The 17,415-nt window shown below is 36.1% G+C and overlaps 1 protein-coding gene across 1 annotated transcript in view; it reads left to right on the top strand.

Moving 5' to 3' along the window:
- Positions 1–17,415, top strand: part of LOC149808060 (uncharacterized) — a 93,460-nt gene that overhangs the window by 60,386 nt on the left and 15,659 nt on the right. The window contains exons 2-4 of the mRNA XM_089973177.1: positions 9,474–9,601; positions 14,583–14,705; positions 16,173–16,402. Coding sequence (XP_089829303.1) covers positions 9,490–9,601; positions 14,583–14,705; positions 16,173–16,402 — 465 coding nt within the window. The 5' untranslated portion in view covers positions 9,474–9,489. The remainder of the gene's footprint in view (positions 1–9,473; positions 9,602–14,582; positions 14,706–16,172; positions 16,403–17,415) is intronic.

Here is a 17,415-nt window from a genome sequence, read left to right as displayed (position 1 = left end):
GCTGACCATGGATGGAAAACAACTGACCTCTTGCTGGGATAGGGTGTGGAGCACCGTGGTTACAGAGGATTAAGCGGATTAAAGAAGTAAAGCGGTTGATCATCGTGGTCCATTAAGGATAATGCATACGATGAGTTCAAGTACATTTGTTATTAAAGATAAAATACTTGGGCCCCATCGTCCTAAAAACCATCTCTGTTCGATTTACTCGTTATATTTGTCATGTAATCAAAGTCAAACTAATTTTTCCATTTCAATAACACAAACAGTTTGACTGCTTAAGGGTGTGTGTTAGAGTGTGTGTGTGTGTGTTTGATTTAGATTTTTAATTTAGCTTTAATAATTTTTCAGTCATATCGCTACGATGTCTGCAGAATGGCAGTTTATAGTGATGCCTAGCAGACATGTAGCATGATGTCCCACCCGGTCGCATTATCCTGACACCACGCCGACCAGTCCTAATACTGACCTCTTAATGCTGAGCGCCAAGCGAGGCAGCTGTTACTACTATTTTGATAAGTCTTTGGTAGGACTCGGCCGGGGATCGAACTCACGACCTCCCGCATCCGAGGCGGATGCTCTAACCACTAGGCCACCGGAGCGGTCTTAAAGTGATATATAGTGATAAAGACTGATATAAGCTGTAACGAGCCTCACTAACGAAACTCACTAATAGCTTCATGTTGATATTGCTATGTCCCTCCTACCGCGTATGTTTTCATCACCAATCGAACTTTAATGGTTCAGAAATGCAGAACAAAAATATCTTACAAATTACATCAAAGTCTGTCCTCATCAGTTGCAAGCTATCAAATCGTTCATTAACGTAGTAATTGTAACAGACAGTAATGAACAAAAAATGGCATTTATTCTCTTTCAACGTGATTAATGAATGTAAGCATTTGTTTTGCCAACTGGGGTCCAACATATGACTTCAGATAAACCATGTTCAGTATACCTCTTACTTGCGACCTCTGACGGTTTTGAACTTTGTCCTTTAAAAATTATGAGCACAAATCGCAAGTGGTAATTAAAAAATGCTGCGTCTTAATTCCGTGGCGGTATAAACGTATATTGATGGTCCAACATCAGTTTGATATGTGTCAAAATTAGAATTGCTGCGATCCTTAATGATCTACAATTTTTGTTTGTCCTTAATACTCTACAGCTCTTTTTGCCATTAATAGTCTACGGTTCTTTTTACCCTTAATAGTCTACAACTCTTTGCCCTTAATAGTCTACAATTCTTTTTTGCCCTTAATAGTCTACAACTCTTTGCCTTTAACAGTCTACAACTCTTTGTCCTTAATAGTCTACAATTCTTTTTGCCCTTAATAGTCTACAATTCTTTGCCCTTAATAGTCTACAATTCATTTTTTCTCTTAATAGTCTACAATTCTTTTACCCTTCATAGTCTACAACTCTTTGCCCTTAATAGTCTACAATTCTTGTTGCCCTTAATAGTCTACAACTCTTTGCCTTTAATAGTATACAATTCTATTTTGCCCTTAATAGTCTACAATTCTTTTTGCCTTAATAGTCTCCAATTTTTTCCCCTTAATAGTCTACAACTCTTTGCCCTTAATAGTCTTCAATTCTTGTTGCCCTTAATAGTCTACAACTCTTTGCCCTTAATAGTCTACAATTCTTGTTGCCCTTAATAGTCTACAACTCTTTGCCCTTAATAGTCTTCAATTCTTTTTTGCCCTTAATAGTCTACAGTTCTTTTTGCCTGAATGTTCTACAATTGTCTACAACTCTTTGCCCTTAATAGTCTACATTTCTTTTTTGCCCTTAATAGTCTACAATTCTTTTGCCCACAATACTTTACAGTTCTTTTTACCCTTAATAGTCTACAACTCTTTGCCCTTAATAGTCTACAATTCTTTTTCGCCCTTAATAGTCTAAAACTCTTTGCCCTTAATAGTCTACAATTATTTTACCCTTAATAGTCTACAACTCTTTGCCTTTAATAGTCTACATTTTTTGCCCTTAATAGTCTACAATTCTTTTTGCCCTTAATAGTCTACAATTTTTTGCCCTTAATAGTCTACAATTCTTTTTGCCCTTAATAGTCTACAACTCTTTGCCCTTAATAGTCTACAATTCTTTTTTGCCCTTAATAGTCTACAATTATTTTTGCTCTTAATACTCTGCAATTCTTTGTGCCCATAATAATCTACAATTCTTTTGCCCATAATACTCTACAGTTCTTTTCGCCCTTAGTCTACAATTCTTTTTATCCTCAATATTATACAATTCTAGGCCCTTAATAGTCTACAATTCTTTTTTGCCCTTAATAGTCTACAATTCGTTTTGCCCTTAATACTCTGCAATTCCTTTTGCCCATAATAATCTACATTTATTTTGCCCTTAATACTCCACAGCTCTTTTTGCCCTTAATAATCCACCCTTTTTGCCCTTAATGGTCTACAATTATTTTTGCACTTAATACTCTGCAATTCTTTTTGACTTTATTAGTCGAAAATTCTTGTTGCCCTTAAATAGTCTGAAATAGCTAATCACAGCAACCATGAGTGAACAATCGAATTGTAAAAACTTTGTTTAACGAGGGCTGGGCATTGAAATATTATTCTGAGTCAAAAACAAAGTAGCAGCGGCGAATTCTGGGCGGGCTATTGTTTTTCGCCCTTCTACTCTACTCAATAGTAAATGGAATAAAATGTTGTACAGAGTTTAAGCTCGCCTTCCATCATAATGTCTTATGTATAATAGTTCTCATTAATTTCCATGTAATATTAACGCTCGTGCAATTTAAGCCAGCACATTTGACAAATTAATCGTGGAAAATTTGTTTTACGCATTATTTTTGAAAGATAATCTTTTAAAAACCGTTTAAACTGTTTTATTAGAGCGACACGTTACAGGGCAAGGATACCCCTCCCCCTTAAATGTGCGTGAACAACCGAAACGATTCCTAGAGTAAGTTTTCATTACAGTTAGATGGTTAACGTTACACCCTGGAAGAAAGCTTAACATATAGGTGCTTTCTTGGGTCTTTGGGCTTTGCCTCTGGGCATCCATCCCACTGACCCCTTGCCTACTTGTTTACACCCCACACCCACCGAGCGAAAACAAACGACATTCCAGGATCAGCCCCTACATGGTGAAGACAGCTTTAGTACTGGAGACCTTAGGAAACAGTCATCTTTATAGTTTAAGAAGGGCGTCTTAAACTTGCTTAAGTGGTCGCATGTATATACTTTCCGCAAAAAGCAGAACTTGAAGATTTTCAATCTGTTTAATGCAGTATGGTGCTCTTAAAATTCGTTGCAGTATTTCAAGGACATGTCAGAATGTATATACACTGTACTTTATACTAGTTCCTGTGCATTTCGAGTGAACATATAAGCAGTTATTTTCATCGGCTGTCTTCTTCAGACAACACAAGATTTTCCTATTAGTGATATATAATAAAAATGTCAGTTCAAGTAATTGATTGACATTTTTGTGTTAACTTTCTCTACTTTGTGAAAGCTGTAGCACAAAGAATGTTGCCCTGTAACTCATGTCTTCCCCACTTTCAGCGGTGCTCCAATACTGGAGCGAACCATAAGAACATATGAAAATGAAGTGGAAATGTGGTTCCATTCTTCTGAGGTACCGCTCTACACCATAAGAACATGCATATTGAGGTGATAATGTGGCTCCTTTGCTCTGAGGTACCATTCTGCACCACAAGAACGTCTATGCTTTCAAGTTCTATGTACAGTTAGATTGACCCAAATATACAAAAACTTTGCAAATATTACAACAAAAGGAAAAAATTTAAAGATTTTTTTCACGAAATAAATACCGTCGGTAGTGGCTTATAAATCAGCATAGAACCTAAAGTTAAAAGCGAGTACATACGGTCATATGATTAAACACAAAAGTTCAGATGTGTTTGATGATTCCCTTTTTGTTGTTCTTTTTGTTGCTTAAGATATTGGGATAAGGATTCATTATTGAATTATTCTCTCAAAGCTACCATGCGTTCATTGTTCTAAAGAGATATCTGTTAAAACATATTGGTTTACATTTTTTGTTGAAACAATTTTAAGCTGTCAAATCTATATTCGACCAATCTAATAAAAGCATAACATAGCACACGTCTGGCTTGTGAAAGACGTGCCAGGAAAGCAGCCAAGACAAGAATGTATTTTGCCGTTTGTTCTGCCATTGTTTTGACCATAAAAATCATGCCTCGACATAAATGAAAATTTGTACTGATATGTGTTGCCACCCCCACCCCCACCCCACCCCCAAAATAAATGAATGATTCTGAGTTCAGACACTGTCTGATGCAATCATTGTCTGTGGGGTTGGTGTGGGGGGGGGACAAGAAAGCAAGCGGTATGTGAGATGGAACCCCAGGTGGTGTCCTGATGGCGAAGGCCCTAGAAATTCCTGCAATAAAGCGTTTCAAGGGCATAATTGTAACCATCTAACTGTAAAGAAAATTTACTATAGGAAATTTCCGGTTGCTTCGTGTTAGTTTTAGGAGGCCTCCCCTCCTTCCAGAACCGCCGCTGTCATCAGTAGTACCATTCGTTCATATCAGACAGGAAATTCAGAGTATGATTACGAATCTTTCAGCAGACAATACTACTCCCTGGAAATCGATGCCTTCATGACGTTGCCACCGGATACTGTAAAACCTTCTAGAAGAATGGGCAAAATTTTCTGAATAAGAGGAATGTAAAATATGCACCTTTTCTATAATTTTCATTACATATTTTTATTTTATTTCATAAAAGCGTCCTCATAGTGCACATAGCTGTACATGAAGCCCCTAAAAACTAAAATCCATTTCTAACCTAAAAATATTTCGGTTTTCAGACTTTTTCAGGGGTGTGTGTGTGTGTGTGTGTGTGTGTGTGTTTGGTCCCAACTTGACCAGGACTAGACCACTGTCACACAAGATCATTTAATTTGTCAAATCTGCACTCATAGTTGAAACAATGCTTGTTTGCATCAATGTTGTTTTCAAAATAAGTTTTGTTGAATTACATTTTCTTTGGAATATCGAAACGGTAGCTGTTTCGATGCCGACTCTCCCCCAACCCCCCGTTTCTTTAATGTAGTTTTAGTACGGATTCATGCTCATTTATCACTTATTTTATCCTGTAAGCCTAGTTCAGTCATACGACGCTTACCTGGTCGTTCTGACATCCTGGCATACGACTCAAGAAAATATGAGTCATGGATGATGTATGTACAGAATTTTACGTTTCAAAATCAATTGATTGAATCTGGCTTTTAGAATACTATTTTGACGGTATCAGTCGACAAAGCATCAAATGTGATGCCGCATGCTTATCACAGGTAATTAATTTAGAAAAAAATAGTACTGATCATTTATACAAATTAATAGCATCATTCATAATTAAATAATAAGCAGATTTAAATATTTCTTACATACAGGCATTTAGTTATGAATAATTCACCTTAAAGCGGACGCCTTTTATAGTGCACAGACTTCAGATTAGCCTGTTGTAAACCCTAGTCCAGTGCTGTCCAACCTTTTTGACACCATGGGCCACTGAAAAATGTTTTTCTTGAAGCCGAGGGCCGCAGCAGAAAACTGAAATGCAACGACTATATAGCTGCTCCAGCTCTGGCGGGCCATTTAAAATCAGCCCGCGGGCCGCGGATTGGACAGCACTGCCCTAATCTTTGTCAGCGTGCGTGTCAAGTATTGTTTAAACCCAGCGTGCAATTGGGACCTTTTCTTGGTTTGTCTCTCCGAGAAGCCCACTACTGTACCTGCTAACAATAACTAAGCTGTTACTGTCCTGCGTGTGCCAGGAATTTAGCGGCTAAATTACCTTTCCAAGCTTGAAGTGGGTTTCGTTTTTGATGGTAGTGGAGAGCGCGGGGTGGGTGGGGGAGAAAGTTGGGATTGAGGTTTTTGTCGGTATTCGGAGTTGAGGGGTTTCAAATTACTTGGAAAAATTGTGTTATTAAAGAAGGAATAATTTTGGACTGAAGATAAATTCGGTCTTGAGGTTTCGGTTTTACGGAGTTTCAATTAATAACTTTCTACCATAAAGTTGTGAAATTCGCATGCGCCAACAGTATGTAGTTTTTGAGGTCACAAAGATTTTGTTATGTTACGGAAAAAGAAATCTATTTATCAGCCATGCAAGAAAAAGGAAATTGTTTGAGAGAGAGAGAGAGAGAGAGAGAGAGAGAGGGAGGGAGGGAGGGAGGGAGGGAGGGAGAAGAGAGAGAGAGAGAGAGAGAGAGAGGGAGGGAGGGAGAAGAGAGAGACAGGAAGTTGGTTGGTCATAAAGATTAACAAAACAGGCTATAACAGACCGTTTGTTTATTTGTACCCTTCTCACGAAAAACAAAATTAGTGTCGTCAGGTTATTATTGAGTCAATAACCTGAACAAAATGACATCAGAAACCACTGACCTTTTCTTTGTACATCTTCTGAAACAGACACCGATCTTCAATTTAGAAAAAAAAATAACATATCGAAATGAGTTTTACTCTATGCAGTATTTCGTCTCTAGGAAATTGTAGGGCAGTAAAATATACAGGATAATTACGTCGACAATGGTTTCCTCTTCATCACCTTTGTAATGCAATTTACGTCTCTAATAATTATATTGAAAGTCAAGTAACAAGTTCAAATGTAGAGGCTATATGACTGATTTATTTAATGAGTGGTGTTTAACTGTACATCTGCACAAATGAGGGTATATTGTGGCGAGGCATTTGATGTAAATAGACTTGCCCAGAGACACACCAAGTACGCTGATGCGTCACGGTATGGGCAGGATTCGAACCCGCACCACTCTTGGCCGGCACATTAACCATTGAGCCATGAAAGCTCCTTAGACGTTAGATAAAAACAGGATAAGAAATTAAAATTGTAACAATTTTTTTTCAGGTCTGCAAATTATTGTCTCCTTTGCGACAGCCTATTTCATTCATATGACACGAATCTGAGTTTGTTATTGTTATCAATCAACGAACAAAAAGACATATAAAAGAGAAAGCAGAAAGTTATCGTAGCTTTACTTTAATATTGATTTTGCAGTTTACAATACATTTGCAACGATATGCCCGTTTGTAAATGACACCGTTCGTGTGGTCTAAATGGTTAGAGAGTCCGCCTCGGATACAGCAGGACGCGGGTTCGATCCCCGGCCAAGTCATACCAAAGACTCCAAAAATGGTACTAACAACTGCCTCGTTTGGCCCTCGGCATTAAGAGGTTAGTGTTAGGACTAATCGGTCTGGTATCAGGATAATGTGAGTGGGTGGGACATAATGTTACATGTCTAGACATCACTATAACCTCCAGCATTGCAGACATCGTAGCGATAAGACTATACAATTGTTAAAGCTACGTTAAAAATAAACACACACACACTCACACACACACACTTTTGGCAAGAGCAGACTCTTCACGCCAAATTTTATAATTCCAGCAATTCGTTATCTAAAAAGCCGATATATCCGAGCCTCGTGATTTTTATTTTGCGTGGAGACAATAAAATTAAAAGATACTGTTGAGAAAAAGAAATGCCACCTGATTGTAGGTCAAGTTCTTGTTTTTTGTATGTGTAAATATTTTGATCTTTCTAAGATGGCGATTGTGATTTTTGTTTGTGTTTATCGCCTTTTTTTATCACATAGCAGGTCATGCATGGCGGCCTGTATCCTTGGTGAAAGAAGAGAACATGAAGAGTCACCGACCCACGGGAAGCTACTAGAAAGCTTTCTCACACACCATTCGGCCACACGGGGTCCCTTTTAATATGATGGAATTTAAATGGAACAATAGCATCGATAGTTTGTTATATCGAATTATTCGTTATAAGAAGGCTTGCTTGTGACATGTATGTGTTTGTTTTTTTATTGGTTTTTTTTTTTTTTGTTTTAATTAAAAGTATTGACTGTTTTTTCGCAACTTTGTAGTTTTAGTCAGTTTCGTTCTTGGAACTGAGCACTTTTTGGTTATAAACACATTACAACGATCAATTATAAATATACTGATTAAAAACCTTGCGGGGAAAAATTTATTTTTACTTCAAAATGAAATTTCCAAGTAGCGGATTGAAAAGAAGAAAAAAACAAAACAATGAAGAATGCGACCATTATCAATATATGCGTACAAACTTTAAAAATAGTCGTGTCCTTAATGGTTGCTAGTCAGTAATAATCGTTCACATGGCTGCTTTTGCCCGATTGAAGGATATTAACTGGACAGTTATATAAATATTTTTGTCACATTCCCTATGAAATGGAATGTTTTTAACCGTAACTCCATTGCGGAAAAATCCTTGCAGACTCGCAGTTCGCCTTGATCGTGACTCGGGGATTTTATTGACCTTCTACAGTGGGCATATCATACAAGTAGCAACAACTCCCAGAGTTCCATCACCACGTGACCATTCCTGCACAATAATCAAGATAAACATTACTAGCAGAAAAGTGGAGTTTAGGTGTACCACAAACAAGACGTTTCGCACTGAAAGATCTAGCTACACACGCAGTTTCTGTGATCCGATATTAAATCCAAAAAACATTAAGTTGGAAATATTATTTTTATTTTGTTCACATTCTCGGTATTATTTATGAGATGTAAATCAAATTTAGATCAAAGTTTAATCCCGTACTATATAATTAATTTTGTCGTTCTCGAGTAATCTTACGAATAAGAGCGGACTATTTTCTTACCTGTTAACATTTGTATCATTGCTCAGGCTATATGCAATGCACAATCAGACGATGTTTATTGTTATACCTTATCTGTCTCAGCCATTACGCTAAAATGTGCTTAGACTACTTCAATTGTTCAAAAATGAAGATTTAACAACTCTAAAATATCTAGGTAAATATGCGTTTAATGCATTCCAACTTAGATTATCTTCTTCCGCTGTCTTGTTCTCTCTGTCTGAATGTCTATCTGTGAGGATTTATGTGCACACATGTTTTATCGTCATTATTCATATATTTATTAATTCACAAGTGCATTGAATATGAATTGTGTATTATAGGGACTGCGTGTTTTTTCGTATACGTCAAATCAATGCAATTTTGTTATGTTCTATTCTTAAACGTCATTTGTAAATCTAACTTTACACTCACTGTCTTACGATGATGAAATATTCAATGGGTGTTTTGCTGTTTTAAACTTCAATATTCACCATAGACATTTTGAATTCATTCGAACCTGATTTTTCGTTCAGGATTTGAGAAAAATAATTATTTTTATGATTCGGTGTCAGGTCAGAAAGTACCCCCTCAGGATTATAATTTTATCTCAGGATAGCCTCGTTCTTGACGCAAAATTATAACTTTCTGGTCGAATTTGTCTAACCTACGCCAATGCATAGTAAGGCTTCTATTAGTTCTGCAGCCTATTATTATTATTATTATTATTATTATTATTGATATTATATTATTATTATTATTATTATTATTATTATTATTATTATTATTATCGCAGCACCTTGGTTTCAAGAATGGATTACGTACAGAGATTTGAAATAGAGTTGGATAAAGACGTTTACTATGCAGGAGAGATGCTCAAGGGGCGCGTTTGCGCGGACGTGACTGAGAACACAAAAGTTAAAGGTAGGATTATCTCTAAAACAACACAAAGTGTAATCTCAATAATTTTTATGATATGTAATATACATAATTTGTATTCTGTGTAATATCAATAATCTCTATGGCATGTAATATCAATAATTTGTACATGTAATATCAATAATTTTTATGATATGATATATCAGTAATTTTTATCATATGTAGTATATATTTGTTTGATATAAAAAATCAATACATTTGTATATGTTTGGTCAAATTTCCAGAGAATTCAGATGTAATAGTCTGACACGTTTGCTATACAATCATCGTTTCTTTAGAAAAATGTTGAAACGGGCACGTTGGATGCATCGATCTTCATGCAAATATCAAGATGTAATGTATCGATTACATCTGAGTGATATAAAATCCAGATGAACAAAATTGCTCACCGGAAAAATACAGAAGCGTATATACTTCCAGCTTTAGCATGTCAACGATTCTTTCAAAAATACCGTGACGATTTGTTGCAGTGACCCCGAATGTCTCGAAGCATTTTATTAGATTAAAATGAGTTTACAAATTAATTTTTAGAGAACTTTGATCAGAAGAGAGTAGGAAGTATCGAAGTTTTATATTTAGCTTGGTATTTTTTCTTATATTACTTGATGTTATTTCTTATACTTGGGGTTTTTTAACATACTTGTACAAGTTCGCTGTTATCAACATGTTCTGTTATGACTTATATTTTAGCCTTTTTGCTTTTGATTTGATATGAAAGTTCTGGAAGTTGCTCTAAGCACCGCCAGCACTCATTTCCGCTAAAAGTCCTTTTTAATGATTCAAATTTTGAAGGCCTGTTGCTTTAAATTAAAAAGAATAAATTCCTGTAGCAGAATTAAAACAATAGTTTTCGAGGTATTGCAGCCCAGATCATTGATACTTCCTATAATGTTGTCCATTTTGTTGGAGCATTTCCACAAGACGAAGACCGCTCCGGTGGCTTAGTGGTTAGAGCGTCCGCCTCGAGTTAGGGAGGTCGCGGATTCGAACCCGGCCGAGTCATACCAAAGACTTACAAAAACGGTACTAACAGCTGCCTCGCTTGGCGCTCAGCATTAAGAGGTTAGGTGTTAGGACTGGTCAGCCTGGTGTCAGGATAATGTGAATGGGTGGAACATCATGCTACATGTCTGCGGCATGATGCCCCAGTGCTCGGCATCGCTGTAAACTGCCACACTGCAGACATCGTAGCGATATGACAAAAAAATGTTAAAACTACGTTAAAAATCCAAATCACACACACACACACACACACACACACACACACACACACACACACACACACACGTACACAAGCCGAAGTAATTATACAACTTTATATAATTATTCGCAGCAGGCCTAAGCTAATAGCCCTGCTATTTACTGTAAGTGTGAGATAAGGAGGTGCTTATTCAGCAGGCCTAACAAGTAGCCCTTCAAATGTCAGTGGATGTGAGATGATGTGGTATTAAGTCAGCAGGCCTAACTAGTAGCCCTTCCATTGGCTGTAGCTCTGAGATGAGAAGGTAAAAAGTCAGGAGGCCCAAGCTAGTAGCCCTCCTATTGGCTGTGGGTATGATATGAGGAAATGCTAAGTTAGCAGGCCCAAGCTAGTAGCCCTCCTATTGGCTGTGGGTATGATATGAGGAAATGCTAAGTTAGCAGGCCCAAGCTAGTAGCCCTCCTATTGGCTGTGGGTATGAGATCAGGAGGTGCTAAGTCATCAGGCCCTAAGCTAGTAGCCTTCCTGTAGTTGTAGGTACGAGATGAGGAGGTACTAAGTCAGCGGGCCCAAATTCGTGGCCATCCGATTGGCTAATGGCATGAAATGTCAGCAGGCCCAATCTAGTATACCTCCTATAGGCTGAAGACATGAGATGAAGAGGTGCTCATTCAGAAGGCTGAATCTAGTTAGTCTTCTGTTGAATGTATATATGAGATATGAGGGAGGTGCTTAGTCAGCTGACCCAAGTTAGTGGGCCTGCTATTGGTTGTAGGTATGCGATGAAGGGGTTCTAAAGTATGATTGACTGACGTATCGGAACAATCCTAAGTTTGCCGCAGACACGTTAAATACGACGAGACCAGTTGATACCATCTTCAGAACTGTAGTTTGCTGTATCCGTGGGGTCTTTTGATATTGTAAACAATTTTACATGTCTTAATGTTGTTGACTTCTTAGTCTTAATTTCAAAAGTAAATTAATATTGTCTTGGAAAGTGATATCTGCACTACATGTAAGTAGCTGACGGAAAGGTACTGAAGCAAATTATTGAAACAGAAGGAAATCACTGACCGCGTGATCAATTACATTTCAGAAATTTGTAGAAATCCTGACAGTCTCAAGATAACTCGTTGTAACTCGTAGATCAATTTTTTTAAAGTTGGGATGATTATTTGATATGTCATTATTTAAAACTTTCTTTCTTTCTTTATTATTATTATTATTATTATTTAACGTAAATGTACCAAAAAAACCTAAGTGTAAATGCAGTTGCTTATTACTGGTAGGGTGTAAATTTGAGGTTTAAGACGTCATGATACATCTAGAAGTTAAACTTGGAAACGTCAACAATTCCGTTATCCGCCAAAATTACAGCAATAATCTAAATTTGGTTTGATATCACGACACATTTCTTTTTTTTTTCATAAAAAGCAATAGCCAAAATATATTATTGAAGCAAATTTAGCAGCCTTCTGAATAAATTAGTAGCCAGAGGCAAACTACTAATGGGAAAATAGATCACCAGTGATGGCCTTGATTTAATGACACTTCAAGTGTTAGACAAGCAATTTATCATAAGCTCTGTGATGACATGGAGCTAAAGCTGTTTATAATTTTTTAATGGTGCCTTCTCTGGCTCATTATTGTCATAAAATATTCACACAATTTTTGGGGTAAGTTTCATCTTGTGCAATTTCCATGAATTGTCAACAAGATTTGTATTGTTCTGCTTTTAAAGGCTATTTGAAATCCTGGCCAGAACCAGACTTTATAAACATCGTTACAAATGATTAGGGAATGAATGAAGTCCTGGTCAGAACCAGACTATATAAACATCGTTCAAATGATTAGGGAATTAATGAAGTCCTGGCCGGAACCAGACTTTATAAAATCGTTCAAATAATCAGGGAATGAATGAAGTCCTGGCCGGAACCAGACTTTATAAATTATTGTTACAAATGAACATGATTTGTATGAAGTCCTGACCAGACCAGGACTTTTTAAATATTGTTTCAAATGATCAGAAATTGTATGAAGTCCTGATGAGACCCGGACTTTATAAAATATTCTTACATATGATCAGGAGTCGCATGAAGTCCTGGTCAGATGCAGAGCTTATAAAACTTTATGAGTGCTCAGAAAGATCATATAAACACTTTAATGTGTCTTACAGTCACTGTCGACTTCAAGCAAGCATTTCTTTTAGAATTTCAATTTAATTTTACCCGGATGCTTCTTAGCAGGTTTCGGATCTATTATCGTTTGGAAATGTATTGATTTCATTTTGAGCAGTTTATGCGGATCGCAGAAATTAGCGAAATTATTTAGCTTTAAAGGTCATAAGCTGAGAATAAAACTTTATTTGCTTTTCTTAAGCCTCGGACGCAAATCTTAACGTCCGTATACAAAACAGCCAACAATCTCTCTTATGCATTTCATTATAATAAGCCAAGGGTATGCAATATTTGTATTTTGTCTCCGTTTATAGCTTTGTTAGATTATAGATATTTATTTGTTGGTTATGATGAGTCGGTGTTGTGAAGATATTTCCCAGCCCGAGTAAAATTAGCCAATTTCTAGGAGCAGACGTCATGCTGTACATCATTCATGAGGCTTTTTGATTGCATGGATTAGTTTTTTAAAATGGACCCTCTTAACATAGGGAATTCTCTGGATATTTTAATCATATCTATTTTATAATTTTAGATTGGAATAACTCTTTGTATTGAGTGTTTTTGCCGTGTTTTGTATTGCATGGCGTGAAGTAATAATATTCGGCTTAGAGAGTTTTGCTGGTGCATCATACAAAGCTGAAACAAGAAAAAGCATGCAAGTGTAAAATTATTAAAGGGTGATTTGTCAAATTAAGGAGGACATATCTCTTTCTTTTGTGTATTCGGCTAAAAAATCTGAGAATGTGTTTTATAAAATGTACTAGAGATGACTGGCCGCGATTTAACATTTTGGTCTATAATGTATGGTTTGCGAGGTACAATGAAGGTCGTTTTTGCATATGAACCACGGTTTTGTTTTCGAGCAAAAACGTGAGCAATGTCGAACAATGCCTTAACTTCGATTACTAAAACTTGGATAGATGGCGGACTGATGATCGTCTTTGGAAACACAAATCATGTCACTGAAACGCAAATTACGTATTTGAAAAGACATAAAGCAAAAAAAGTACTAATTATAAAATTCATCAGATTTTATTAAATAATATATATGAAAATTTAGAAAATGAAAATTTTAAAATACAAACAACAACTTCAAGAATAGCGACAACAACAACAACAGTAGTAATAATAATAATAATAATAATAATAATAATAATAATCTTTGAGATCTAAGTGTTGCTTGTGAACATCATAGTTTGATAACATTTTCTGTCAAAAGGGACACCTTTGTTGAGAAAAGCATAATGTATCAGTTATTATAGAATAAGGGGTACAATACAAACGCTTAATCCTCATAACCAGTAGGTATGGAATTTTTACAATTTTCTTTTACCTTTCCAATGAGCGTAAAACTGCAAAAAGTAAAATGGCGCCGTTTATTTTATGAGCACATACTTTTCTCATATTATAAACTGCAGAAATTAATAATTCATAAAATAACAGCTGTTAAAAAAAAAGTTATCTAAAAGTCATAATGTCATTTTTAAGACATTATGGCTACATGATATGTCGGATGACCAGTATTCTGCAAGGCGAACATAAATCAAGTAGTAAAATTAGTTATTGCAATCAAGTATTTCATTCACAGGCATTCGGTTGGCACTTCGAGGAAAAGCACACACAGAATGGAAAATTAACAAAGCTGGTGAAAGACGAACTGTGAAGGACGATGAATACTTCATCGATGAAAAGAAAGTGATCTGGGGAAAAGGTATTCCTTAAAACACACACACACACACACTCTCTCTCTCTCTCTCTCTCTCTCTATCGTATGTATGTATGTATGTATGTATGTGGACTAAAATGACTAATTTACCTTATAATCGACATGAAAAGAGCTCTTACAGAAAATTAGGACGGCCGTAATCTTGGTTACATGCATCCGCCGTTATTTGTCGTATTTATCGTTAAAACACCAGTGATTTTTCCAATTTTATCATAAATAATAGATGGTACAGTTTTATCGACTATTTTCGTTTCCATTAGCTCGACGTATTCAAGAGATTAAGGAAAAACTCAAGCATTGACCTTGACTGACCTTGACACTGCCTCACCTAAAGAATGATTTGTGGATCTTACCTTTGCTTTATTCATTTTTCTCTGGGTCATTATGTAGTCCTTCCAAGTTAACTACTTCCTCAGGTCATGCAAGTGGACTTTCACTTAAACAGAGTGCCTTGTATGTGACATTAGACCATTCAGATGCACCAGACAACTTGCTATGCCAATGTCATTTCTTAAATTTTTTATCGAGATAAAACATGAGGTAAAAGTTATTGACAAGAAAAACACATAGGGACATTTCGACGAGCCTGTGTCTTTACTCTCGTTAAATGTCAGTCAGTGTGTTAGATCATAGAATACAAATGAAATTAAGTTAAACCAGTCAATGTCTTAGATAATGGAATACAAATTAAATTAAGTTAAACTAGTCAATGTGTTAGATCATACAATACAAATTAAATTAAGTTAAACCAGTCATTGTGTTGGGTCATGGAATACAACTGGAATAAAATTAAAGAGTTAGAGAAATCACGATCACTTTTAATTACCTAACTGGTCTACGAGTCATCATATTGTGTCTTGATTTGTCAACTAACATGCGCATTAAAAAGATTACAATTAATATTTCATGGTTGATGCAGCAAATTCACAAGTATTAGACTGGAACTTTTCTTCTGTAAAATAAACTCGAAACCAGTAGAGGGCTCGGACCTCCAATTAATAACTAAGCAGTGTACCAGTCGGGAAGTGCAGCTGGGTGGGAAATATTGTACACCATAATTAATACTTCTAAATCGGGTCATGGCTGCATTGTCTCTCTTTTTACCTTTTTGCATCTAGTTTAACAATTAACTACGAAATTTCATATAAAACAAGATTAAAACAGCGTGTTGTGGTTTAGTTTCCACAACTCCTGCTTGAAAAGATTCAGGAAAGAAAGTGTAATAATTTCCATTAGGTGATCGTTCCACTGTGTGATGGCCGTAGGAGAGAGTACACTGGTGTATGCAGAGAAAAGAAAAACTTATTATTAATGATATTTCGAAATGTTAATAGCTAGGAAGAGACGGTACAACCGATATTTATTTCTTTAGGACACGGTCGGTATTACTGATGACTTATTAATTGAACCAATGTTGATTCTCTATTAAACTTTCACTCTACCATTTTTCAGACAAGAACGATGAAGGCGGAATCCCTATCTTGCCAAGAGGAAAACATGTATATCCTTTCAAATTTAAACTACCTGAAAGTTCTCTGCCTTGTTCTTTCGAGAGTAAAGTGGGTTCGATACGATACTACCTCCGGGTAATCATGGACATTCCGTACGCCTCACCTCCGCAGGGTATGAAATACTTCACGCTGATTGGTCCACACATCGACTGCATGGAGGAGAAATATTTGGTGAGTTAATGTATCAGGTGTTCAAAACGACATAAGTGTGAGTGTGATTTGGATTTTAACGTAGCTTTAACAATTTTGCACTCATTTCGCTACGATGTCTGCAGTATGGCAGTTTAAAGTGATGTCTACCACTGGGACATCATGTCACATACAGCGGTCTTGGTCTTAGCGTCGAGTGAAGACATAAACTGTTATGGTCATGGTCATGGATCTGACCTTTTCGACTTTATATATATATATATATATATATATATATATATATATATATATATATATATATATATATATATATATATATATATATATATATATATAACACAACAGAAACAACATGGGATGAAAGCGGACATTTGTTTTCCTCGCGTGAGAAAAATTATCATGTAATTTTGAGAGAAAAAATAGTCTTATCTCACATCGTGATCAAGTGAAAAACCACTGTACCGAGTATAATCAACAACAATGACATGAAAGAATGCGACAACGTAAAAAAGAGAAACATAAGCGTAAATTGCAACGAAAACGAAAACGACGTGAACAAAATAACTTGAGCAACAAATTAAACAACAACGGATTTTATAAACAACAACGGATTTTATAAACAACAACGTGTGCAAGAACTTAAAGAAAAACTTAAATTCAAACTTAAACGTAAACAGCAAAATAAACCAAAAATTACAACCACGTCAGCGTATCATTAGTGTGACTGCTAAACTTGATCTCGTGACTAAACATGAGATCAAATGTTCATTAGAATTAATGATCAATGTTTCTACGGCATATCAAGCAATACAATATACTACCTCGACAATTGAATCAATGTTTAGTAAGAATTATCGACAGAATCGTGGACGATAATGTCATACATAAAATTATTGATCGATTAATCGTGCTTGAGGATTATGTCACCGAGCATGAATGGACATTCGACAGCGTCACAGATAAATATGATAAGACAAAGACGAGCTGATAATTTGCTACTTAACCTAAACTTGTTCTTTCAGATCACATTTTAG

This window comes from Sinohyriopsis cumingii, chromosome 1 (genome assembly GCF_028554795.1).
Source record: "Sinohyriopsis cumingii isolate HCF-2022 chromosome 1, ASM2855479v2, whole genome shotgun sequence".
In the NCBI taxonomy this organism is placed as follows: domain Eukaryota; kingdom Metazoa; phylum Mollusca; class Bivalvia; order Unionida; family Unionidae; genus Sinohyriopsis; species Sinohyriopsis cumingii.
Note: the sequence above shows the minus strand (reverse complement) of the source record. Positions and strands in the feature narration are given on the sequence as shown.